Here is a 22,229-nt window from a genome sequence, read left to right as displayed (position 1 = left end):
TTCTTTGTTCTAAAGGCGGATGTTGTGAGCTGACTACAATAATCGCGAAAAACGCGTTATCTTTGAGTTGTGTCTGAACAACAAAGGATTCCCAGTTGACTGGTCTCCATTGGATATTTTTATCAGGTAAAATATGCTCAGGTAATGTTCTGTTGACTTTTAGATGCGTGACTAATTATAATTGACCGTGTTCATTCATTTTCCAAATCAATCACCTCGTCTCAATAAAATATAAGCGAAGTGTATAAAACAAGCCCGCATTTTAGGTATTCTTTTTGAAGCCAGTCCATTTGTACAACAATCAATCAAGTTTGCTTTGAAGGTGGTTGGTGTTGAACAAGCGTCGAGGAATAGCCAAGCCTTGCTGTTGAAGAATCTGATGACCGAGTAACCATGGTGATTTTGCTATCCTTCAGGGATGGCATCCGGTTGAGTTTGTCTTTCAGTGTTCCGAATCTCGACTCGTCCGCAAAGATACTTGGGTCCATGATTAATTCAGGAACAAGGGTTCGACCTTCAAGCATGTTTACAACTTCAGACATGGTTGGTCTAAGTGCTGGTGATGAATTAGTGCACAATAAAGCTACTCTTGTCATCCTAATTGCCTCTTCTTCATTGAACTCAGTCCCCAACCGTGGATCCACTAACTCCATCAAGTTTCCCTTTTGTTGTAAAACAAGAGCCTGGAATAGATTGAGGAGATAAAAGAACTTAAAACCATTAAATTAATTAACAGGAGAAAAACAATAATGAATTCACAGAAGTTTAATGCACCTATGGATATTTATATGATATACTCAAATCATAACTTGAAACACGGATCATATATTTACCCAATCTTGAAGGCATACATAATCCTCTTCTGGTCGATATTTTGTATTGTTTTTCCCAGCAACAATCTCTAATGCAACAATCCCGAAACTGTAAACATCTGCCTTGTAGGTGAGATAGCCCCATAATGCATATTCTGGGGCCATGTATCCTCTGCAAAAACAGGAGCCTTAAGCACAACGTTTTCATGCATATCAACTTTGCTCATGTTTACATAAGCAATTTTGATCTCATTTTTACTGCTTTATAGTTTAAACATTGACGCTGCATTCAATTTGCAAAAACTGCAGTTTAAATTATCAATGTATTGTTTTTTTCTATTATGGTAGAAACTTGAGAAATCATTTATTTCTCAAACTTGTACTTAGTTGGGAAATGAGAACAAAAAACAAACAGCAATATTGTTTTGCTTGATTCAAACTGAATAAGCTTGAATTGAAAGAAATGCAATGATTATCAGCAGATGAAAAACAGAGGGAAAGAGAGAGCTCACATAGTTCCAGCAACTCTGGTGGTAACATGGGTATTTTCCTCCATGTCAAACTTGGCCAAACCGAAGTCAGAGATTTTAGCATTTAGATCGCTATCTAGTAGCACGTTGGTAGTTTTGATGTCTCTATGTACAATTTTTAAATTCGATTCCTCATGCAGGAAAGCCAGACCTTTTGCTATTCCGAGACAAATTTTCTGCCTTGTAGGCCAGTCCAATTTCAGCTGGCTTTCTTCAGGACCTATTTGTTGACACAAGCCGATCCATGAAACACACCATATGGTTGTCAATACATAGTTTCAGATGTTTCTTTCTTTAATTTTAAACATCACCATGTTCTTTTCTGGTGGGGATGTGGAAGTAATCGAAGGAGGAGAGGAAAACTTGCTTTATATGGTTCCAATAACAGAACCACCAAAGGAGGATAAAAGAGGTTTAGGACATTAAGCTTACCAAATAAAGCACGTGCAAGACTATTATTTTCCATGTATTCATATACCAACAACAGCTGAGTTCCCTCAACAGAACATCCATACAATCTAACAACATTTGGGTGTTGTAATCCTGAAATCATGGCTAGTTCATTCAGAAATTCTTGATCCCCTTGTCTTGATTTTGAAGAAAGTTTTTTAATTGCAATTATGGTACCATCAAGCAATACACCCTGCATAACATAAAATTTTGTTATATATTTCCTCACATACACGTACTCTTAGACATCATAAGGTCGGAAGGAAACATGTCACAATGTAAAGAGAGAGCATGTAATTAAGGTACCTTGTAGACAGCTCCAAAACCACCTTCTCCAATTTTATTTGCAACATCAAAGTTGTTCGTAGCAGCTTTCATCTGTTTGAAGGTAAAAAAGCCAGCCTGCAGATCTAACCCCCTCAAGACTTGGAAAATATAAGGGGGAGCCAATCAAATTACGCATTCAATATTAGAGATTGGAATCGGAATAAGCTTTTGTTGTTTTCAGAAAAATTAGGTCCTACTCCTATCATTTTAGCAGAGTTGAAAGCTATCAAAAGAGGCTTAGACCTATTTGTGTCATCAGAATGGGTATTGAAGGGAAGGCTCATTATTGAAAGTAATTGCAAGCTAGCCGTGGATTGGATGAAACAACAGGATACAGTCCCTAATTTTCTTTTAAATTTTGTTAAGGATATTGTGTCTATTGTTTCTGAGAATGAGGTCATTGTGAGGTGGATTCCGAGAAGCTGATAAGCTAGCAAAGGAGGGAATTGGGTAGTGGTTTTCTTTGTTCTAGTGGGTTCGGAGGTTTTACAGCAAGGGTCTTATTAGAGTGTGTTTAAGTATTATGTATCTTCTAGGAGTGTTTTTAAGTCTTATGTAATTCATTTATAATCAATATATTGAGGTACTCTTTTCCTCCTTCCGCTAGTCGGTTCTTGCCTTATGGTAAAGGACTACTAAGAAGGAGGTTTTTAATGAGACCTACTATTCCTATAAAAAAAAAAAGCTTGCAATAACATGCATTTTTTTCAAATAGATCACCTAGAGAAATCATTTGAAAGCATAAGATTGTAGATTGGAGTTTATTAGGGTACCTTGTTCCCTTGATGGCTCACGTCGAAAATAGCCTTGCCACCACAGAATGCCTAAGATTACAAAAATCAGGAACAGAACCGAAACAATAGCTCCCACTACAATCTTCATATTCTTATTCCAGCCACTTAGAACTGGAGGCTTGACATCTATCAACAAAAGGGGTAAACAGGTACAAACAGTTATTCCCAAACTTCATCTCCTGAAGTAACAGTGCATGTGAATATGCCAGTAAATTGTTAGACTTATCCAACAATTTTAGTATTTAAGATGGTATTGGATAAAGTTCCTTTTCAAAAAATTTAAGCACATAAAGCTGGTTGAATGTTGCTGGGTCAGTTTACAGTGAAGTTCTACTAGTTTCAGCTGCCAAGAATCTATGTCATGCAAACATTTTAAGGGAAATTTCATCATTGCATCATATAATGTACATGTCAATCCATTTCAAGAATCAAACAAATTGGACAAAAAGAATCTAGTTCCCAAATATAACTAGCAGATTGAGTAAGCACCTAAGAAGAATGAATGGCTATTTTAATTACAGATCTTACCAGAGGCTACTGAGATGGCTGATATCAAAGGGCCATATGTTCCTCTTCTTGGGGTTCCCGTTGTCCCCTTCCCAGCCCAGTGAAAGCGTATTGTCAAAGTTTTGTTCATGACAACCGTTTTAAATTTCCTGATAACCTCTTTATCGACACCCTTTGCCTCATCTTTAATATTGAAATCTTCCAATTCCAGTTTCTCCTGCAATGAACTTATTCAATCAACCAATTTCGGGAATATCCAAATCACACTACATATATGACATGAAGGACTACCTGTACATAAACGTCAAATATCCTCCTACCAAGACTTTGATAGGATCTATTGGCTCTGATAACTATCTCTGCAAAGTGAAGTGTAACCGTATAGTTTCCATTTGCTAAGCAACGAAAATAATACGTGAGAGAAAGAGGAGAGAGGCGCGCTCTTGTGTATAAATCCGAGTTGTTTGTTCTGAGAATGGAAACATTTTGTGCTATAAAGTCTTTTGAAGTAACAGAGGTATCCCAGAAAAGCCCAGTGCTACTAGTTTCCCAAGTCTCTTTGAGTGGAAAATATTTTGCTGGACCTCCTAAGTCTTCATCTGCCTCATAGTCAATGCCATTAATAGTTGTTGCTCCTCCACCACAATTTATATTTACCGAATACCAATCTATTAAGAATGAAAAAAACATTTCAAGTTCATTAGGACAAAACCTTACCGTAAAACATGTTGTTAGAGTCTACAGATTTGCATTTTAATGCAAAGGAATTACCTTTGGAACAAGGAAAGTTCTTCAGGCAGTTATCTAGTCCTCTACATCAGAGTAGTACAACAAAGAAGCATCAGTCCTTTTAAAGAATTATTAAAAGGGGAAGAATAGAAATAACAAAAAAATTGGTAACTTTTTATCTCAATAAGATTCAAACTTACAAGTATTTGCCTCCTGAGAAGCTCTCGAACAAATTTCTAATGAAGCACAACAGATGAATCACTTTAATATTTCAAAACATCTTACAGAAAGTTGGAAAAGTAATGCGTACACAGCATAGAGAGCCAAGTTAAGAGGAACTTTTTCTTACAGATTTTCACGACAAGAAGGCGACCCTGGGCCTTCAGAAAAATTATTATAAGAAAGATCAATCTGGCTGCATAAAAGTATAATAGATTATAAATAACTAGAGTTGAAACAATAAAGCAAATTAATTTTGATTAAACTAACAATGTTATAGCTGGTAGATACAAGTTAGAGGGACATGTTTCTAGGAATGGTACTCTTGAGCAACTACAAAATGGATAAATTGGGTTATTTCTGCACTGTTTGAAGAGAAACCCCAGAAAATCCTCAAGTATAATAGATTATAAACCCTTAAGTTACTGTAAATAGCTTAGGATCAAATCCAGAAAAAAATCATACAACAAATACTCTTTGAAGAGTCGGTTAACAAAATACAGAATATAAACAGATAATCATGTGTCAAGGTAAAAAAAAGGATAGTAAACCTACTAGCGGCTATCTCTAATACTCATCCAATCTGGAATGATCCCAGTAAGCGAGTTGTCTGTCAGGTACCTAATCAGTAAGCAAAACATTCCACAGTTAAGCTATTCTATTGGAACTATATTGAAAGGTTATAACTAAAGCTTAAAGTGAAATAAGTTCAATCAAATTTATAACCTATGTAAGGATATTAATGCATGCAGATTCCTGATTCTGAAGTTGCGGAAGAACCAGCAAGCTAATTTTGTTTGACTTTCCAAGATGCGGAGTGTTCAGATAAAATAAACAAATGAAAATGTTCCCTTATCATAAGAACCAAAAAGTCTAATAACCTTAAAACTTTTGATAAACTACTTTGAGCATATTGTGCTTAGTGTTCTTCATATTGGTTAATTTGGTTTTGGAAGAATACACCTCAAGAATTCACAGTACTTACATGTATTGTGTTTTTGTAAGGCTTTCAGAGTCTGAAATATTACCTTCCAATTTATTGAAACTGAGATCTCTGGAAGAAAGAGCAAATCAGCAATTCCATAGCAAAACAAATATATGACAAGTGCATTTATGAAAAATGAATTCATGAAAAGCAAGCAAGCATATCAGATGTTGAAGTTCACAAGATGCTGATTATAGTATACTGTTTTAAAATATTCATTTTATAAAATGAATAGTCTAAATATTTCATTAAACTGGTCAAGATGTTGGTACAAATATGACAAAATCAGTCAATATTGGCAATGCTTTACATAGTGTGATATGGTAATTGATACAGAGTGCAAAATTTTGAAACACCTCTCAGTATATTGATGCTCTAGTCTCTACATTGATTTGTACAAAAAACTTATAAATATAAAACAGAAACAGACAATTGTGTCTCAACAGAAGAACTAGCAAATCTACAAAATTTTAGAAGCAAGTCTCTTTTCCATTTTCTTTTTCAATGTCTGGATCATATGTTTGTTACTAGTCCAATTAGATAAAAACAAACCTATTGCACCATCTCAAGTTCAAGGTTAGCTTAAATGAGTGCAGCAAGCAAAATGAGAGTATTTTTAGTCAACTATATGATCATTTTCGAGATCAAACAAGTCTAGTAAAATATTGTGTAGAGTTTCAAAAGTAATGAGACAATGATAGCTTATTAAAATGCATAAATGATACCTAACAAAACTGAAAAAAGAAAATAACAACCCAAAAACTTCTCCAGACAACCGTTTTTAATCTAAAACCAGGTTTAGCCCCAGAAACACTCATAAACAGTCATGCAAAACTTACTTTCACAAAGATTCCATCTATCAATTGTTTCTAAACAAAATAATGCGAAGTGTACTTAACTTAAAGCATTGAAGATTGTAGTATCACAAATATATTAAAACCCACAAGCAAAAAAATGAAAATTGGTATGCCCAGTAATGATATAACAACCGAAAATAATAAAACTTCAGTATAAAAAAAGTACAATGTCTAGAGAGAGAGTGAGAGAGTTTTCGGAAGGTAGTGTCTCTCCCGGCAGTGGCAGATCAGTGCCTGGAGGAGTTTCTTGGGTAGCTTTTGTGGATAACCTTAGTAGGAGAGTACCTAGAAGTGCTTTATGGATAATATTTTATTTATAAAAATCTTCTCTTAGACAAGATGAGTGAGAGAGATAGGAACGTAGAGAGAGAAAAATTGAAAGGGAAGTTTTCTTCCGGGAGTGTTTGGTCGGCGTTCATCGATAATCTAAGTAGAAGAGTGTCTCGACGAGAGTTAAGGGAGTTGTTCTCAACTCAAGGTCCGGTAGTCAGAGTGTTCATTCCTAAAGAAACAAGGAATCCAAAATACAAATTCTCCACTTTCGCCTTTGTTCATTTTGGTAACGAGGAAAGTCTAAAACGGGCTATTAACAAGTTGAATGGTTCATTGATGGATGGTCGGAGAATTACAGTTGGTGTTGCACGATACAAGGATGCTCGTACGAGGTCAGCAGGGCAGAATAGTTCACTGGAGATGACTTTAAAACAGGTCTCAGTTGATACTTCAAGGTCAAAAGAGAAAGTTGATATTAACAGGAGTTTAAGGGATGAAAGATCTTACAAGGATGCCTTACTGTCTAATAGATTGAAGAGTAATGTATCGGACCAAAGGGAAATGGCATATGAAGGTTTCAACAGAAGGAAAGGCATAAAAAATATGTGGGAAATGCATATTCCTTCAGAGAGCTCCAGTTGGTTGAAGAGGTCATTAACGGGAATTATTAAACATTCTTTTGAGTTAGAATTAGTCCAGAAGTCTCTAGTTAATGAAGGTCTTGAAGTTCAGATTGCCAGATGGGGTTACGTTTGGAATTCATGTGTTGTAACCTTTAAGTCGAATGAGGAAATGTTGGATGCATGGTCGACGAAAAAAGATGAACTACTTTTCTGGTTCGATAGGTTGGCACCTTTATTGAATAATGATGGCATTCCAATGGCTTTTTGCCTCATAGAACTATCTGGGGTTCCATTATTATGCTGGCAAAACACCTTCTTGGAACGTTTAGCAGGGAGGTGGGGAATGGTGGAAGATATCCATGAAGATACAAGAAACAGAGAAGACCTCTCCACGGCGAAGATTTTGATCAGGGTGGCGTGCTCATATGATGTCCCTGAGGTGTTAACACTTGGAGCTTATGGAAGATCTTATACAGTGAAGATTAAGCGGGGTTCGGTGCTCGAGTATAATTCAAAATTTTCTAGCAAAGCGCCGGTGGGAGGTTCCGATGAAATTCAAATTGGTGAGAAGTTTGCTGGAGAGGAAGCTGACAGGAGTGTGTCAGAAAGTATGGAAAGTGCTAAACATTCAAAAGAACACAACAGACAAAAGGTAGACTTATGGTTTGACAAAGGAGCTTATATGGGTTTGGTTGGAGCAGGTGGGGAAAATCATATCCCAATGCTTAACAGAGATGAGAAAAGCATTAATTGTGAGGTGTCAGACTGCCAAGATCTTGGGAGAAACAATTTGGGTGACTATGCCGGTTTGGGATGCAATTTTTAATTTTTCGGCTGATGGGTCTGAAGCCCAGTCAGTAGAAAGTGGACAGCCTAGTTCTACAGATTTTAAAATAATTCCAGCTGGGCCAGTTATTAAATTGGATAGTTTTGGGAGAATGGTCCAGAACCAATTTATTGTTCAATCTGTCAACATGGAGGAAGCAAATAATAGAGGTATATCTCATTCCAGTTTGATGCTGCGCAGTGGGGAAGTAGAGTTAACAGCAATAACTAAGATGATTGACTCTAATACACATGCTGGAAAAATGATTTCTAGGGGAAGATCGCTTCATCGATCTAATTCATCTTTAACTACTAGGAGTGAGCCGTTGGAAAGGAGAATGGTTAGTTATAAAAGGGTGTATTCGAGATAAAGGGAGAGAAGACATTGGCCATTAACTACAGAAGAGGAAGCCTTAGACAAGCTAAAGGGTAAGGAATTGGTGCTAAATTCAGTTCTGCCAGTCAGTCCAGTAGCAGATTTTAATATGGATGGTTGTGTGGAGTCTACTGAGGAGAGGCATGTTGCTAATAGCAGTTTGGGTAATACGTGTGAAGGGTGGTTTCCAGAAGGTGATGATTCTGATTTCAATTCCACTGCATTGATTCGAAGAGCCAAAAGGTTGTTGATAAGGGAGGCATTGGATCAGGCAAGCATTTCAACAGTTTCTTTTCCAGCTTTTTCAGTTCTATTGGAGGAAGCCTTAGCTACTTGGGAAGTCAGTAAGCTTTTGGGGGTGTCTTTCAAGGAATGGAAGTCAACTTTTTTGGAAAAAATTATTAAGTTGGAGGAAGATTTGAGGCTGGTTTGAGCTTCAATTTTCTTGGCAGTTCTGGTCTTTTATTTTTGTGATGATTAATCAATTAGCAATTATTTCATGGAACGTTCGGGGATTAGGAAGAAAGGAAAAACAAAGATCTGTTCAAAATTTAGTTATAAAGAAACGCCTTATTTTTTTTTGCTTCAAGAAACGAAAATGGAGAAGATTCAGGGGCATTTTTTGAGGAGGAGTGGCTTGAATACCCTTCAAGGGTTTACAAAATCTCCAGCAGTGGATTCTTCTGGAGGTTTATTGAGTTGTTGGGATGAGGGCATGTTTGAAGTGGAAAATCATGTTATAAACAAAAGGTTCATTGCTACTTTTGGGAAATTTTGAACTTCACAACTTAGGTGTGGTTTCATCAATGTTTATGGTCCTACTGTTGAAGAAGAAAAAGCTTGCTTTTTTGAAGAGTTAGCTGGTTTTATTTGTGGTCAGAGTATTCCTCTTTGTGTGGGAGGTGATTTTAATGTGTATCTTTCAAAAGAGGAGAAGATTGGAAGAGCCCAAAACAGAAATTCAATTAGAATTTTCAGTCATTTTATCCAACAAACAGGTTTAATTGATCTACCTCTGCATGGGGGTAGGTTCACATGGTGTAGCAATCAGGATATACCCACTTTTGTTAGACTGGACAGGTTCCTTGTTGATGCCCGTTTCTTGGAAGCCTTTCCTGAGACTATACAGTATTTGTTACCTAAGGCTATATCAGATCACAATGCCATTTTTCTTGAGAAGTGTGGAATTAGTTGGGGTAAAAAACCATTCAGGTTATTTAGTTATTTGATGGATGAAGAAGGTTTTCAGAATTTAGTTGGCTCTGCTGTACAAAACTGCAAGAGTAATCACAACAGAGATGGAATTTTTTCTATCCTGAAATCTACCAAATTGGCGATCAAGGAATGGGCAGGGAATAGAGATCAATACCCAGCTGTAGAAATTGCAGAATTAGAAAGGAATATCCACATAGCAGAGGAAAATTTCCGGCAAATGCAAGACTCTAATGGTTGTGAAAAAGCTGCAGAATTGAGGACTATGAGAACAGAATTATGGAAGCTTTATAAAATTGAAGAACAAATTTGGCTTCAAAAATCGAGATCAAAATGGGTGCAAGCAGGGGATCGTAATACAAGATTTTTCCATGCATGTGCTTCAGTCAGAAGAAATGAATTTTATGAGTGTTCTAAATATCAATGGTGAGATTATTCAAGATCCAACTATCATCAAAACTACTGTTAAGGACCATTTTTTTGGAATCTATAATTCCAAGTCTACCTTGGAAGTTGAAGATTTGAAGCTGAATTTTTCCAGAATTTCAGTGGAGCAAAGTGTGTTTTTGGAAAGAGAATTTACAGAGGAAGAAATTTGGGAAACTCTTCAATCGTGTGATAGTAACAAAGCTCCCGGACCGGATGTATTAAATATGGGCTTTTTCAAGAGATTTTGGTCTACTCTAAAGGTAGATATTCTAAAATTTTTTCATAATTTCTATATGGGGAAAGATTGGGAACATGGAGTCAATCATACTTTCATTACTCTTATTCCCAAGGTGTCTAATATTGGTGGATTAGATGATTTTAGACCCATAAGCCTTGTAGGAGGGTTGTACAAGATCCTTTCAAAATGTCTTTCAAGGAGATTAAGGAATTGTATTACTGGTTTGATCAGCCCAACGCAGTTTGCATTTATTCCAGGTCGTCAAATACCGGATTGCTCTCTTATAGCTAATGAGGGAGTTGACTTTTGGAGGAAGAAAGGGCTTAAAGGATGTGTGTTTAAAGTGGACTTCAGAAAGGCCTATGATACTGTGGATTGGTCCATTCTTTTTACGGTTATGGAGAAAATGGGATTTGGCTACAAATGGAGGAGTTGGATCAGACAATGTGTAACAACAGCCTCAATTTCAGTTTTGATTAAATGTTAAGAGGGTCCTAAGAGTGTTTGAACTCATTTATGGCCTTCAATTGAATTTGAAGAAAAGCAGATTATTTGGTGTTAATACGGCTGCGAAGGAGGTTGAGGAGTGGGCATCGTCTATTGGTTATGCAGTTGGGAATTTTCCCTCTGAATATCTAGGTTGGAAATCGAACACTCTTTCATTGGCAGGGAGGTTAGTCTTGATTAAATCGGTTCTCTGTTCACTTCCAACCTACTATTTATCTCTGTTTAAAATTCCTTCCTCGGTTAATTCCAAACTCAATTCCATAATGTCTAAATTCCTATGGGGAGGTGGAATGGATAAAAACAAGATTCATTGGGTCAGCTGGCCCAATGTGTGCAAATCTAAGGAGGAGGGAGGTTTGGGAGTGTTGAATATTATTAATATGAACAGAGCTCTATTGGGGAAATGGTCTTGGAGGTTTGCTAATGAAAGGAATGCTGTTTGGAGGAGGTTGATATGTTCAAAATACAATCTGGATCCCTACTCTTTACTGTTAAATAGCAAGATACCAGCTCAATCCTCTTGGATTTGGAGTTCAGTGGTTAATTCTCATTTTAAAGAAGACTCATTTGGCTCAAAATTTTGAAGTATGTGCAGAATTCAAGTTGGTTGTGGTCAGTTTATCCGTTTTTGGCAGGACAAATGGGCATTGGACTGCCCTCTTAAGGTCTCTTTCCCAAGGTTGTTTGCTATCTCTTCAAATCAGAGTGGTAAATTGATTGATTTCGGCGAGTTTAGTTCTTTAGGTTGGATTTGGAATATTCGATTGAGGAGGAATTTGGCTGATTGAGAATTTGAACAGTGGACTAATCTGATGACAATCATTTCTAATTTTTGCTTGTCTAAAGATGCCAGCGATGCTATGATCTGGAAAGGGAAAGGGGATGGTGTTTATTCTGTTAATTCATGTGTGAAGATTTGTTCCTCGGTTTCTCAGGCGAACTCTTTTTGGAAGAAAATTTTGTGGAAAGGATTGGTGCCACCCAGGATTGAGACTTTTATGTGGCAGGTGGTCCTTCAAAAACTACCAGTGAGGACTGAATTGGCTAAAAGAGGGGTTTCGGATATTGTTGATCTTTCATGTCCTTTATGTAATTTGGTGGATGAATCCTCTTCTCATTTATTTCTCTCTTGTTTTGTCGTGTGGTCTTTGTGGAATAAATTTTTGCAGTATTGGAGTATCAGTTCGGCCTTTCATGGAAATGCGCAAAACTTTCTTCTAGCTTGGGAAGATCTAAATTCCAGTTCTACTATTTGGAACTTTATTCCAGTTGTTGTTATGTGGACTGTTTGGAAAGTTAGAAATGACATCGTCTTCGAAAGAGGGAAGTTAGATCAAACTAATTTATTTTTCTTAGCTAGAGTAAGGCTTGCATCTTGGTTCCTAGCTAAGTTTGCAGATTCGGTCATTTCTTTGGATTCCCTTATCAGTGATCCTTCCCTTGGGGATTCATGTTTCCCTCCAAACAAATCAATTGTCTCTACCATCCCGTGGTCCCTCCCTCCTAAGGGCTTTGTCAAATTGAATGTGGATGGAGCTACTAGTTCTGACTGGAAGAGCAGTGGAATTGCGGGTATTCTAAGAGATGAAGAAGGTATACTTTTAGGTTCTTTTAAGACGGCTTCTGGTCCGGGTCCACCTATTCTGATGGAGTAAAAGGCTGTTAAGGAGGGTTTAAATTTCTTTCACTCAGTGAGAGGAGGTATTAAGGGTCGGTTGATTATAGAATCAGATTGTAAAATGGTAGTGGATTGGATTAAGGATGGATCTTGTTATCCTGTTTTCTATGCCTCCATTGTTAGGGAGGTAGCTGTTAAACTCAAAGAAGTCGAGGGAGTTATTAGATGGGTGGCTAGGACAGCCAATATTGAGGCTGATGGTTTGGCTAAGTCTGGTATTGGTTAATTTTACTTTGTTGTTGGGATATTTTATTTTGGGTTATTAGGTTGTTTGTAAGGGTTTTATCTTATTATTGTAAATCTTATGTATCTTTATTAATAAAGTTTAAGGCACTCTTTTCCTCCTTTTTTCCTCTGATTAAGGAATTCAATATGAGTTCCTTAAATCATGAAGGGGTTTTTTAATGAGGCCTCAATTCCTATAAAAAAAAAAGAAGTGCTTTATGGGACCGTTTTAGTTTTCATAGAAAAGTGATTAAGGTATTCATTCCGGTAGTGAATAGGAGACCCAATTATAAGGATTGTACGTTTGCGTTTGTGCACTTTGCAAGCAAAGAGGATTTGCTTTATGCAAAGGATAGGATGAACAACGTCCTGATTAATGAGAGGAGAGTTAAGGTGTCAATTGTGAAATACCAGAGAATAATATTTCGTCGCATTTGAAGCGAAATAGTGTTGGGGGTAATTGATGCAGGAGGAAGGAACAGCTAAGGAAAAGATCAACATCCCAAGCTGATGTTGGAGGGAAGGAGGAGTTGCTGAGAAGGTTTTTTGATGGTAGGTCATACAAGGATACGGTAGTGGGAGTGAAAAAATTTGAGGGCCAGAAAGTGGGCAATTTTGGAGAGAAGAGGGGGAGGAAGAAGCCCTGGAAGTGTTCATTCCTGTGGAGGAAAGAACATGGCTGAGATCGTCCTTAACAGGCATTTGTAAGGCGATTTTTGATGTTGACTTTGTGTAGAGAGCTTTAAGAACTAAAGGTATCAATGTTAAGGTGGGGATATGCAAAAAACTCCTGTTTAGTAGTTTTCCAATCATTCGAGGAGAAGGTTGTAACGATGGAAGATAAGTGGGAGTCATTATCATTATGGTTCGAAAGGTTGGAGCATGTTTTGGATGAGAAGTGTGTTCCATTACCGTACTGTGCAGTTTCCCTGATGGGTGTTCCATTAAATTACTGGTCAGTTTCATTTTTCTCAAGTTTGGCTTCGAGATGGGGTAAGCTTGTGAAGATTCAGGAGCAAACAGTCCATCGAGTGGATTGTAGAGTGGCGCATATGCTGTTGAGGGTGGAAAGTCCGTTCGATGTACCTCCCCATTTTACCATTAAAACGAATGGAAGGTCGTTTACAATTAAAATTAAGGTTGAAGTGAAGATTTTTTCCCGATGTTAGTTGGGGATAAAATCTCGTCGGACTGGAGCCAAGAGGAGATTGTCGAAGGTCAGGATGGGCAGCTGGGTATCCAGGCGTTGTCTGATTCTCAGAACAGGGTAGAAGCATGGGACCAGGATTTTCCACAATGGGGGGCACGCATGTCATGGGGAGTGTGAGAGGGAATGTAGTTTTTAATAATATTGGGGGTGTTAATTTTTGTTCTAAGAAGACAGCTCTAGGTGGAGGCACAAGTCAGCAGAATGTGTCGGAGCTTTTTATTGAAGGGGGAGAAAGGGGTTCAAGCATGGGGATGTCACCTTGGGGCATGGGATGGCTGACCAAGATAATGGACAGTGTTAGAATGGATTTGTTAGAGGTTAATGGGCTGCCAGTTGTATGTGGTGTTAATAAAAAACTAAGTGGGAATCACGTGGGTATGGGAGTGAGGGAATTAAGCTTGTCGGAGGTTATTGCATGTTCGATCGATAATGGAGTGGCTCATGCGAATGATGAGTTTCAAGCTGATCTGGCTGATGGTATGAACCAGTGGCAATCTGTTGGGCAGAGAAGTGACGATGGGGTTCATGTATCCAGTACAATAGTTACCGGAAACCAATAGAAGGGGAATAAATCTGTTGAACAAAAGGCTGACTCAAAAAAGATGGTTGGTAGAGGATGATCCTCAGTTGAACCTCAACACCAGTAATTTTCTGAGTTCGAATGTAAGAGAGTTAGATGGGAATCAGGGTGGGTGCAGCCTGCTATTACTTATGGATGACAAATGGAAAACTACAGGGGGAAACAAGGGAATTAGTTTTAAAAACTCGGTTTAATTTCTTTCTCGCCCAAGGAATATTGCGAATCACAGGAAGTTAAGGATTGCCCCCACTCGTTCCGGTAGTGTTTGCTCGAAGGGTGAAGTTTCTATTAGTTTTCATGATAGAGTTTATAGAAGAGTGGATAGGAGTTTGGTTAGGGAATCTTTGGATCATGACAGTGTAACGTGTGAGTATTCACACCCTTCTGTTAATGCAAGAATTGAAGCAGATGCTACCAGGGAGATTTGTGATATGCTAGGGATCTTTTTTAAAGGGGGACAACATGTTTTGGAAGAAGAGATCATGAAGATGGAGTTGAAAGGGGATTCAAGGGGATCTTGAGTGTTGTTGTTTGCTTGTTTAAGGTGTTTCTGATTGTCAATTTAATTTTACAATTTAAAATGATTTCATGGAATGTTAGGGGGCTTGGGAAAAAAGAAAAAATCCGAGATGTTGCAAGATTAGTTAGCAGAGTTAAACCGTCCATTCTGCTTTTACAGGAAACTAAACTGAATAAGTGCCAGAATGGACTATGGAGGAAGTTGGGGGGTATTTGGTTGAAAGGAAGAAGCTGGCAGCCAGTTGTTGGATCTGCAGGGGGCTTAATCTGTTTGTGGAATGAAAATTTATTTGAAGTCAGTAGGGAACACTTTCATAGTAGATTCATTGCTTTATCAGGGAAGTTTAAGGCGATAAATTTTGACTGTGTTATTATTGTGTATGGTCCGGCTGTAGAGGCTGATAAGGAGGATTTCTTCAAAGAGTTGAGTAGCTTTGTGCAAAGTTTAGAACTGTCAGTATGCTTAGGGGGGACTTTAACGCTTACCTAGACCCAAAGGAGAAAATCGGAGTGGCTCAGAATTGGCATTCTTTGGATTTATTTAACTCCTTTGTCCAAAGTTTTAATTTTATGGATCTACCGTTAGTTGGAGGGAGGTTTACATGGTGCAATAATAGGGAGTCTTCCACTTGGAAAAGACTAGATCGATTTTTATTAAGTGACAGCTTCTTCCAGAACTTTCCAAAAGTAATTCAAAAATTGCTACCAAAATCCCTATCCGACCATAATCCATTGTTGCTAGAAGAAGTATTCAAAGACTGAGGTCCTAAACCTTTTCGTTTTTTCAATTACTTGATAGAGTAAGATGGTTTTACTGGGGTGATCCAGAATTCTGTTTCTAATTTGAAGCTGGAAAATGGTCGAAGGGGATTGCTTAGCTTACTTCAAGGAACAAAAAAAGTGATTTTTTCCGAGCAGATTTCAGATTTGGAAACCATGATAAATGATTTGGAATTGAGGTCTCAAGGTGGGGGAATTTCTGCACATGACTGGGAGCAGTTACTGCTTTGGAGGAATGATTTGTGGTATTTGCATAGGAAGGAGGAAAATATATGGCTTCAGAAGTCTAGACTGAAATGGATAAAGGACGGGGATAGAAATACCATATTCTTTCACCTATGTGCCCTGAATAGGAACAGAGTAAATGCCATTTCGTCCTTGAAAGTGGCGGGTGAAGAGGTTGTTGATCCGAGCCAGATTAGAGCTGCTATATCATATTATTTCAAGCTCAATTATAATACGAAATCAACTCTGTAGGTGGACGAAATTAATCTGAATTTTGCTAAATTGACAGATGAGCAAAAGGATGGTTTAGAGGTTGATTTTTTTAACAGGAAGTGTGGGAGGCTATCTTTTATTCGGACAGTGCCAAGGCACCTGGTCCGGATAGGTTTACTATGGGTTTTTAAAAAAAAATCTAGCTCGTAATGAAGGAGCATATTATGAAATTTGTTCAGGATTTTCACAGAGGTAGGAAATGGGAGAATGGGGTTAATCACTCTTTTATAACTCTAATCCCCAAGAAACTGAATCCAGAGGGCATTGAAGACTAGACCCATAAGTCTTGTTGGCAGCTTATATAAAATAATTTCCAAAGTGCTTTCGAAAAGGCTTGTTTCGGTTATTAAAGGTATAGTTAGCCCTTCGCAGTTTGCCTTTATTCCGGGAAGACAATTGCTTGATTGTGCTCTTTTGGAAAATGAAGGCATAGAAAATTGGAGGAAAAAAGGGAGGCGTGGAGTAGTTTTCAAAGTTGATTTCCGTAGGGCTTATGATTCGGTTGAATGGCCTATCTTACTGAGATTAATGAAGGTTATGGGTTTTGGGGAGAAATGGATTTCTTGGATTGATTGTTGCATTTCTACAGCCTCAATCTCGGTGTTAGTGAATGGATCTCCAATTGAGGAATTCCACATTAGTAAAGGGCTGAGACAAGGCTGTAGTCTGTCCCCTCTCCTGTTCAATATAGTTGGGGAACTTTTAAACTTAATGTTGATCAAGGCAGCTAATCTAGGCCTTTTCCAAGGGTTAAGCATCGGTCGGGTTGATAATTCCTTCCATTTGACGCATTTACAGTTTGCAGATGATTTAATATTATTCTGCAGAGATTCACCGATGCAGATATTAAATATTAAGAGAGTTTTGAGGGTTTTCAGTGTTATGTTTGGGCTGCATTTAAATCTGTCAAAGAGCACTTTGTTTGGCGTTAATATGGAAGTTGATATGCTAAAAGATTGGGCTACTGAAGTGGGTTGCGGAGTGGGGTCTTTTCCAATGACTTATCTTGGTTTACCGATTGGTTCAAGGAAAAATTAAGAAGGTTTGTGGGAACCGGTAATCCATATTTTTAATAAAAGATTAGCAGGTTGGAAAGCTAATTCTTTGTCGATGGCTGGAAGACTTGTGTTGGTTAAATCTGTGTTGTTCTCATTGTCGATTTTTTACCTCTCTATTTTCAAAATCCCATTCAAGGTGACTCAGAAGTTGAATTCTTTGATGGCTAATTTTCTTTGGGGAGAAGACCAAGCCAAGAAAAGGATTCACTGGGTGAATTGGAAATCGGTTTGTCAACCTTTTGAAGGAGGGTTGGGGATCCTAGATATTAGTTTGATGAATAGAGCCTTGCTTGGGAAATGGTTTTGGAAATTCGCAAATGATAAGAACAGTCAGTGGAAAAAGATGATCTGTTGTAAAAATAACGTTAGCAACTTATCTCTTTCAATATCAAAGGCTGCATCACCTCAAGATTCATGGGTATGGACAGGTATTCTAAATAATTATGTGAAAAAGGATCAGATTGGAGACTGCTTGAGAGCTAATTCCAAGGTCCAAGTGGGGAATGGTAGGTTGATAGCGTTCTGGACTGATGTTTGGGTGAATAATTTGACATTAAAAACTCAATTTCCCAGAATTTTTGCTTTGTCGACTAATAAATGGGGGCAAGTTTTTGAGTTTGGTGGTTTTGAAAAGAATGTTTAGGTTTGGAATATTCATCTAAGAAGAAATCTATGTGACTGGGAATTGGAGCAGTGGATCGCTCTAATGTCTTTGCTCGATAATATTGTGATGTCCGGTTCAGTGGAGGATTTTCTTGCTTGGTCGTGAAAGGGGGTTGGATTGTTCTCGGTCAAGTCGTGCAGATTGACGTTGTCGTGTAATTCTGAAGGTAGGTTTGAGTGGAATAAGTGGGTGTGGACAGGATTGGCTCCTCCTAGAGTTCAAACTTTTCTGCGGCAGATTTGTCATCGCAAATTGGCAGTTAGAGTGGAGTTGAAGAAAAGAGGGATTCCTTTGGATAATGTACTTTTTCCTTTATGCTGTTCTCATGAGGAAACAGTAGAACACCTGTTCTTATTGTGTTCTTCTGCAAGAGAGATTTGGAACAAATTACAAAAGTTATGGAATATTTCTATTGTTTTGCCTCAAAACTTCTTTGTTCTTGGTCGAATCTAAGGCAGAATTCTATTATTTGGAGGTTTATCCCGGTTGTCGTGTTCTGGTCAATTTGGAAGGCTAGGAATTTGGTGGTGTTTGATAACGGAAATTTTGACATCTCTGCCCTCTTCTTCTTCATTAGATTTAGGTTGGTTAAATGGTATCTAGCAAAGTACCCTACTGTTTGTATGCAGACAGATCTGCTAGTAGGGGATCCCTCGCGGGCTGATAAGATTCAAAACTCTTCTATCTCAAAGAAGGTTATTGGTTGGTTACCTCCTTCATCGGATATGTTTAAACTTAATGTGGATGGGGCAGTAAGAGGAGATGGGTTGAAAGATGGAATTGGAGGCATTTTAAGAGATTCAAACAGCTCTACCTTAGCCACTTTCTCTTCAGCAGTAGGGCCTACTCTTCCTATTTTGGCAGAATTGATAGCTATTAAGGAGGGAATTGATTTTTTCTATTCATCTGAATGGGCTAAGAAGGGAAGACTTATTATTGAGAGTGATTCTAAAAGTGCAGTGGAATGGATTTATAACTAGCACTCTGCCCCTACTTCATTCAGTGATCTGGTGGAGGAGATTGGGGCTCTAATTACTGCTTTGGACACTGTTCTTAGATGGATTCCTAAGAGTTGTAATATGGAGGCTGATAAGTTAGCTAAGCAGGGGATTGGTTGATTGCTTGTAGGCTTAATGTTTAAATGTTTTATGTTTTCTCAGGCTGTGCATACGCTAAGAGTCTGTAAGGGTGCTGGTAGACCAGTAAATGGTAAACCATTCAGAGGCTGCTGCCTTATCTTAGTTGGTTTAGCCTAAGTCAGTGTTGTTGTATTTGGTTGTTCACGGGTGTCTTGTGTTTTTCTGTTTTTGAAGGAGGTGTTACTCTGGTTGTATCTGATGTAATTTCAGTTGTTGAATGAAATTCTAAGGCACTCTTTTCCTCCTTCCACTGATTAAGGAGCTTCCTTACAAGCTCCTGTAATCAAGAAGGGGGTTTTTAATGAGGCCTTCAATTCTTGTAAAAAAAAAAAGATATAACAACTGAAAATTAAGGTGAGACAAGAACAGTAGAATTACAAAATCTGCAGTCGTGAATATTCCCATATGTAATTTGGGATCGGTCCAGTTATATTGCAGCTACGCAACATCCTGAAATTTGAGCCAGCATCATGTGAGCCAGCATCATGTGAGCACAACTATAGCAAACGGAAGTAATACGAGCTTGAATAATTTTGCAAGCCTGGAAATGACTTACAATCTGTACATGTTTTTCATGTTTTTTAAGTTCGGAAACTTTGAACCCTCTCCAGGTAAGTCACTGATCCTTCTGAATTACATTGCACCATAAAGCATTGGTAAAAGAGACAAGGCACCCAGTGCAGTAATTATCAAAAGGAATTAAGACAAACTCACAGTTCCACTAAGTTATGCAAGAGTGTTAAGCTCGGAGGAATTGGCCCTTCAAAACCACTAGCTTGAATCTCTCTGTCAACAAAAAAAATATTATGATCACCAGAAATTTCAACGAGGGGCTCTAGAGAAGTAGTGGAGACAGGAAGATGCTTACAACTTCTCAAGTTGCTTCCAACTTTGAAAAATGTTGGGTATCTTTCCAATGAAATTGTTACTGCTAATCCTACTGCATAAACCTCACATATAAGCAGGGGTACTAACCAAATCTAGCCTAATTTACAGTCTAACTCTATATAGTACAGAAAACACTTACAGTTCTTTTAGATTGGACAGATTAGAAAGGGACGAGGGAAACTTTCCAGTGAGATAGTTAGCATTAAGAGTACTATATTCAAGAAAGAGGCGAAGTCAGGCCAATTATACCATGCTAAATATTCAAGAGAGAAGTAGACTGATAAATCATGCATGGGTATCTAATAGGGAAGAGAAAGCCTAACAGGTTTTCCAGGTTGACCAATTTCCCAAACTCAGGAGGAATAGTTCCAGAAAACATGTTGTTCTCGAGGCTCCTGAAAATATATTGCCGTTAAAAAGCATTATAATCCTTTTAAATTTATGGAAAAAATAAAGAAAGAGATGATACTAAATAAAACATAGGCAACGAAGGCATACAAATATTTTAGAGTGGTTATGTTTCCCAAAGATCCTGGAATTGACCCCGATAAACGATTCATAGCAACTGACCTGAAATGTGGTCATCCCTATCAGTTGAATGAAAGTAGATTTCTGCTAAAAGGAGGATAAACATGAAATGTCAAATGCGGTTGTAGCTTACACTGTCTCCAATTTCAGAGCAGCCCATTCATGAGGTATTGAACCCTTAAGGTAGTTGAGATAGAGTTCTCTAAAAGCAACAGAAAAGAGTTTTAAAATGAATAGAAACTTATTTTCTAGTTAAAGAGTAAAATCATCAATTGTAACCTTTTCCCTTACAAAGTTCTAATATATGGTAGCTTGACAAGTGAGCGTGGAAGAACACCATCAAGATCCTGCCCTGAAAGATAGCTGTTCAAATGAATACAAAGCTTTTAGAAGCATTTCCAATTCAAAATTTCCAAATATGCGGTAGTTAGGAGAGAAATTTCAGTAGCAGAAAAAAGTAACCACATAACCCTTTCACTGATAAAGAAACAACAGAATTCATATTATATAGTGAGTGGGATGATTAGTTGGAATAAATTTGTATTAGAAGATGAAGCTACAGTCATGCAGCCTTCCATCTTGAATGAGGCGCACCCTTCATATAGCTAGAATCGAAGTGGGGAATCCAGGCAAACCATTAGTATAGAAATTAATTGGAAAAATACGATAAGTCGATTATGTCTATGGTTAAAAAATCAGAATAAGCATCAATTTTCTTATGACCAGTAAGGACTTACATGCCATCAATATGACATTCACCATCGGGGAAGGAGCAATTGCAGGTGACAGTACTGTTGTTAATAGCCAGGGGCATATTTGGCGGTGGCGGTGGAGTAAACCAGCTTGACTTATTGTTACAAGGGTTCTCACTGAAATTCCAATCCTTCTTTCTAAGTTCTGCAGCTATCTCACGAAGAGCTTTTACTGCAAATCCAGAAAGAGGGGAAAAAACAACAAATTGAGAAGCCACTGGAGTAAGCTGAGTAGGCGTTGAAACAAATTTAAAAGAAAATCAGTGGAATAATCTCTTGGGTGAGTTCTTAAAACATATAATAACTCAAGTATCAATAACCCAAATGAACCGAATCTGCAATGTACTGTTCAACAGTGCTCATCTTTAAAGCGAACTGAAGCAATAAGGAATTGGAAAGCTGTACTGTACTAAATTACCTTCATAATGTGGTGGATAAGGTGGCTCTACTCGAGCTTCAACTTGGTTTGGTTCCATGTAAATGAACTCCAGGACTGTAAGAATTATGTACCCAAAGAGAATTTTCATTGTTGAAGGACAATTAACAACTCTTCCCATGTTTTTTTCCTTCGTGAAATGAAGCAGTCTTATTGCACCTTAACTTTTCCTTCTCATCAACAGTTAGCTTTTAGATGCAGCTATCGCTCTATCTGGATCTTTAACTTGCCAGCTTTTTAAGCGTATTGGGAAAATGGTACGAAACTCCAAGCATTTATGGTTTTAATGATGGAAAATGGGAAAATGACTGGTTCGGTCATTTTCAAAGGCGCATTGAACCGAAGACTTATTATTTCCATTTCAGGAAGAAAAAGTGGTTTTATTGTAAAATAGCTGTTCAAATATATCATTTTTATTTTAAGTATTTAATCTTTTTTATTAATATTTCATGTCACCATTTATAAAATCGTTAAGAATTATTTTTCATTGATAAATTTTTAAAATTCTGTAATTTCCTTATGCAATTCATCGTTAAAAATTAAATCAAGGTGTTTAAAATTATTATTTTTAATTAGAATTT

The 22,229-nt window shown here is 37.6% G+C and overlaps 1 protein-coding gene across 1 annotated transcript; it reads right to left on the bottom strand.

Annotated features, from left to right (window-relative positions):
• Positions 1–217: 217 nt before the first annotated feature.
• On the bottom strand, positions 218–21,820 carry LOC120194969 (probable LRR receptor-like serine/threonine-protein kinase At1g07650). Its single transcript, XM_039197122.1, has 24 exons — positions 21,631–21,820; positions 21,198–21,384; positions 20,752–20,823; positions 20,594–20,662; positions 20,431–20,502; positions 20,256–20,327; positions 20,072–20,143; positions 19,913–19,984; positions 19,759–19,830; positions 19,601–19,672; positions 19,423–19,494; positions 5,354–5,422; positions 4,924–4,989; positions 4,499–4,564; positions 4,350–4,385; positions 4,192–4,232; positions 3,712–4,088; positions 3,442–3,637; positions 2,893–3,039; positions 2,099–2,217; positions 1,775–1,985; positions 1,325–1,562; positions 834–984; positions 218–683 (listed from the first exon to the last, which is right to left on the bottom strand). The coding sequence occupies exons 1-24, from the start codon at positions 21,767–21,769 to the stop codon at positions 306–308; spliced, it is 3,066 nt and encodes a 1,021-aa protein (XP_039053053.1). The 5' UTR covers positions 21,770–21,820; the 3' UTR covers positions 218–305.
• Between the last annotated feature and the right edge of the window lie 409 nt (positions 21,821–22,229).

The sequence above is a fragment of the Hibiscus syriacus genome, unplaced genomic scaffold, assembly GCF_006381635.1.
Source record: "Hibiscus syriacus cultivar Baekdansim isolate YM2019G1 unplaced genomic scaffold, ASM638163v2 tig00117005_pilon, whole genome shotgun sequence".
Lineage (NCBI taxonomy): Eukaryota > Viridiplantae > Streptophyta > Magnoliopsida > Malvales > Malvaceae > Hibiscus > Hibiscus syriacus.
This window is presented reverse-complemented; position numbering and strand designations above follow the sequence as displayed.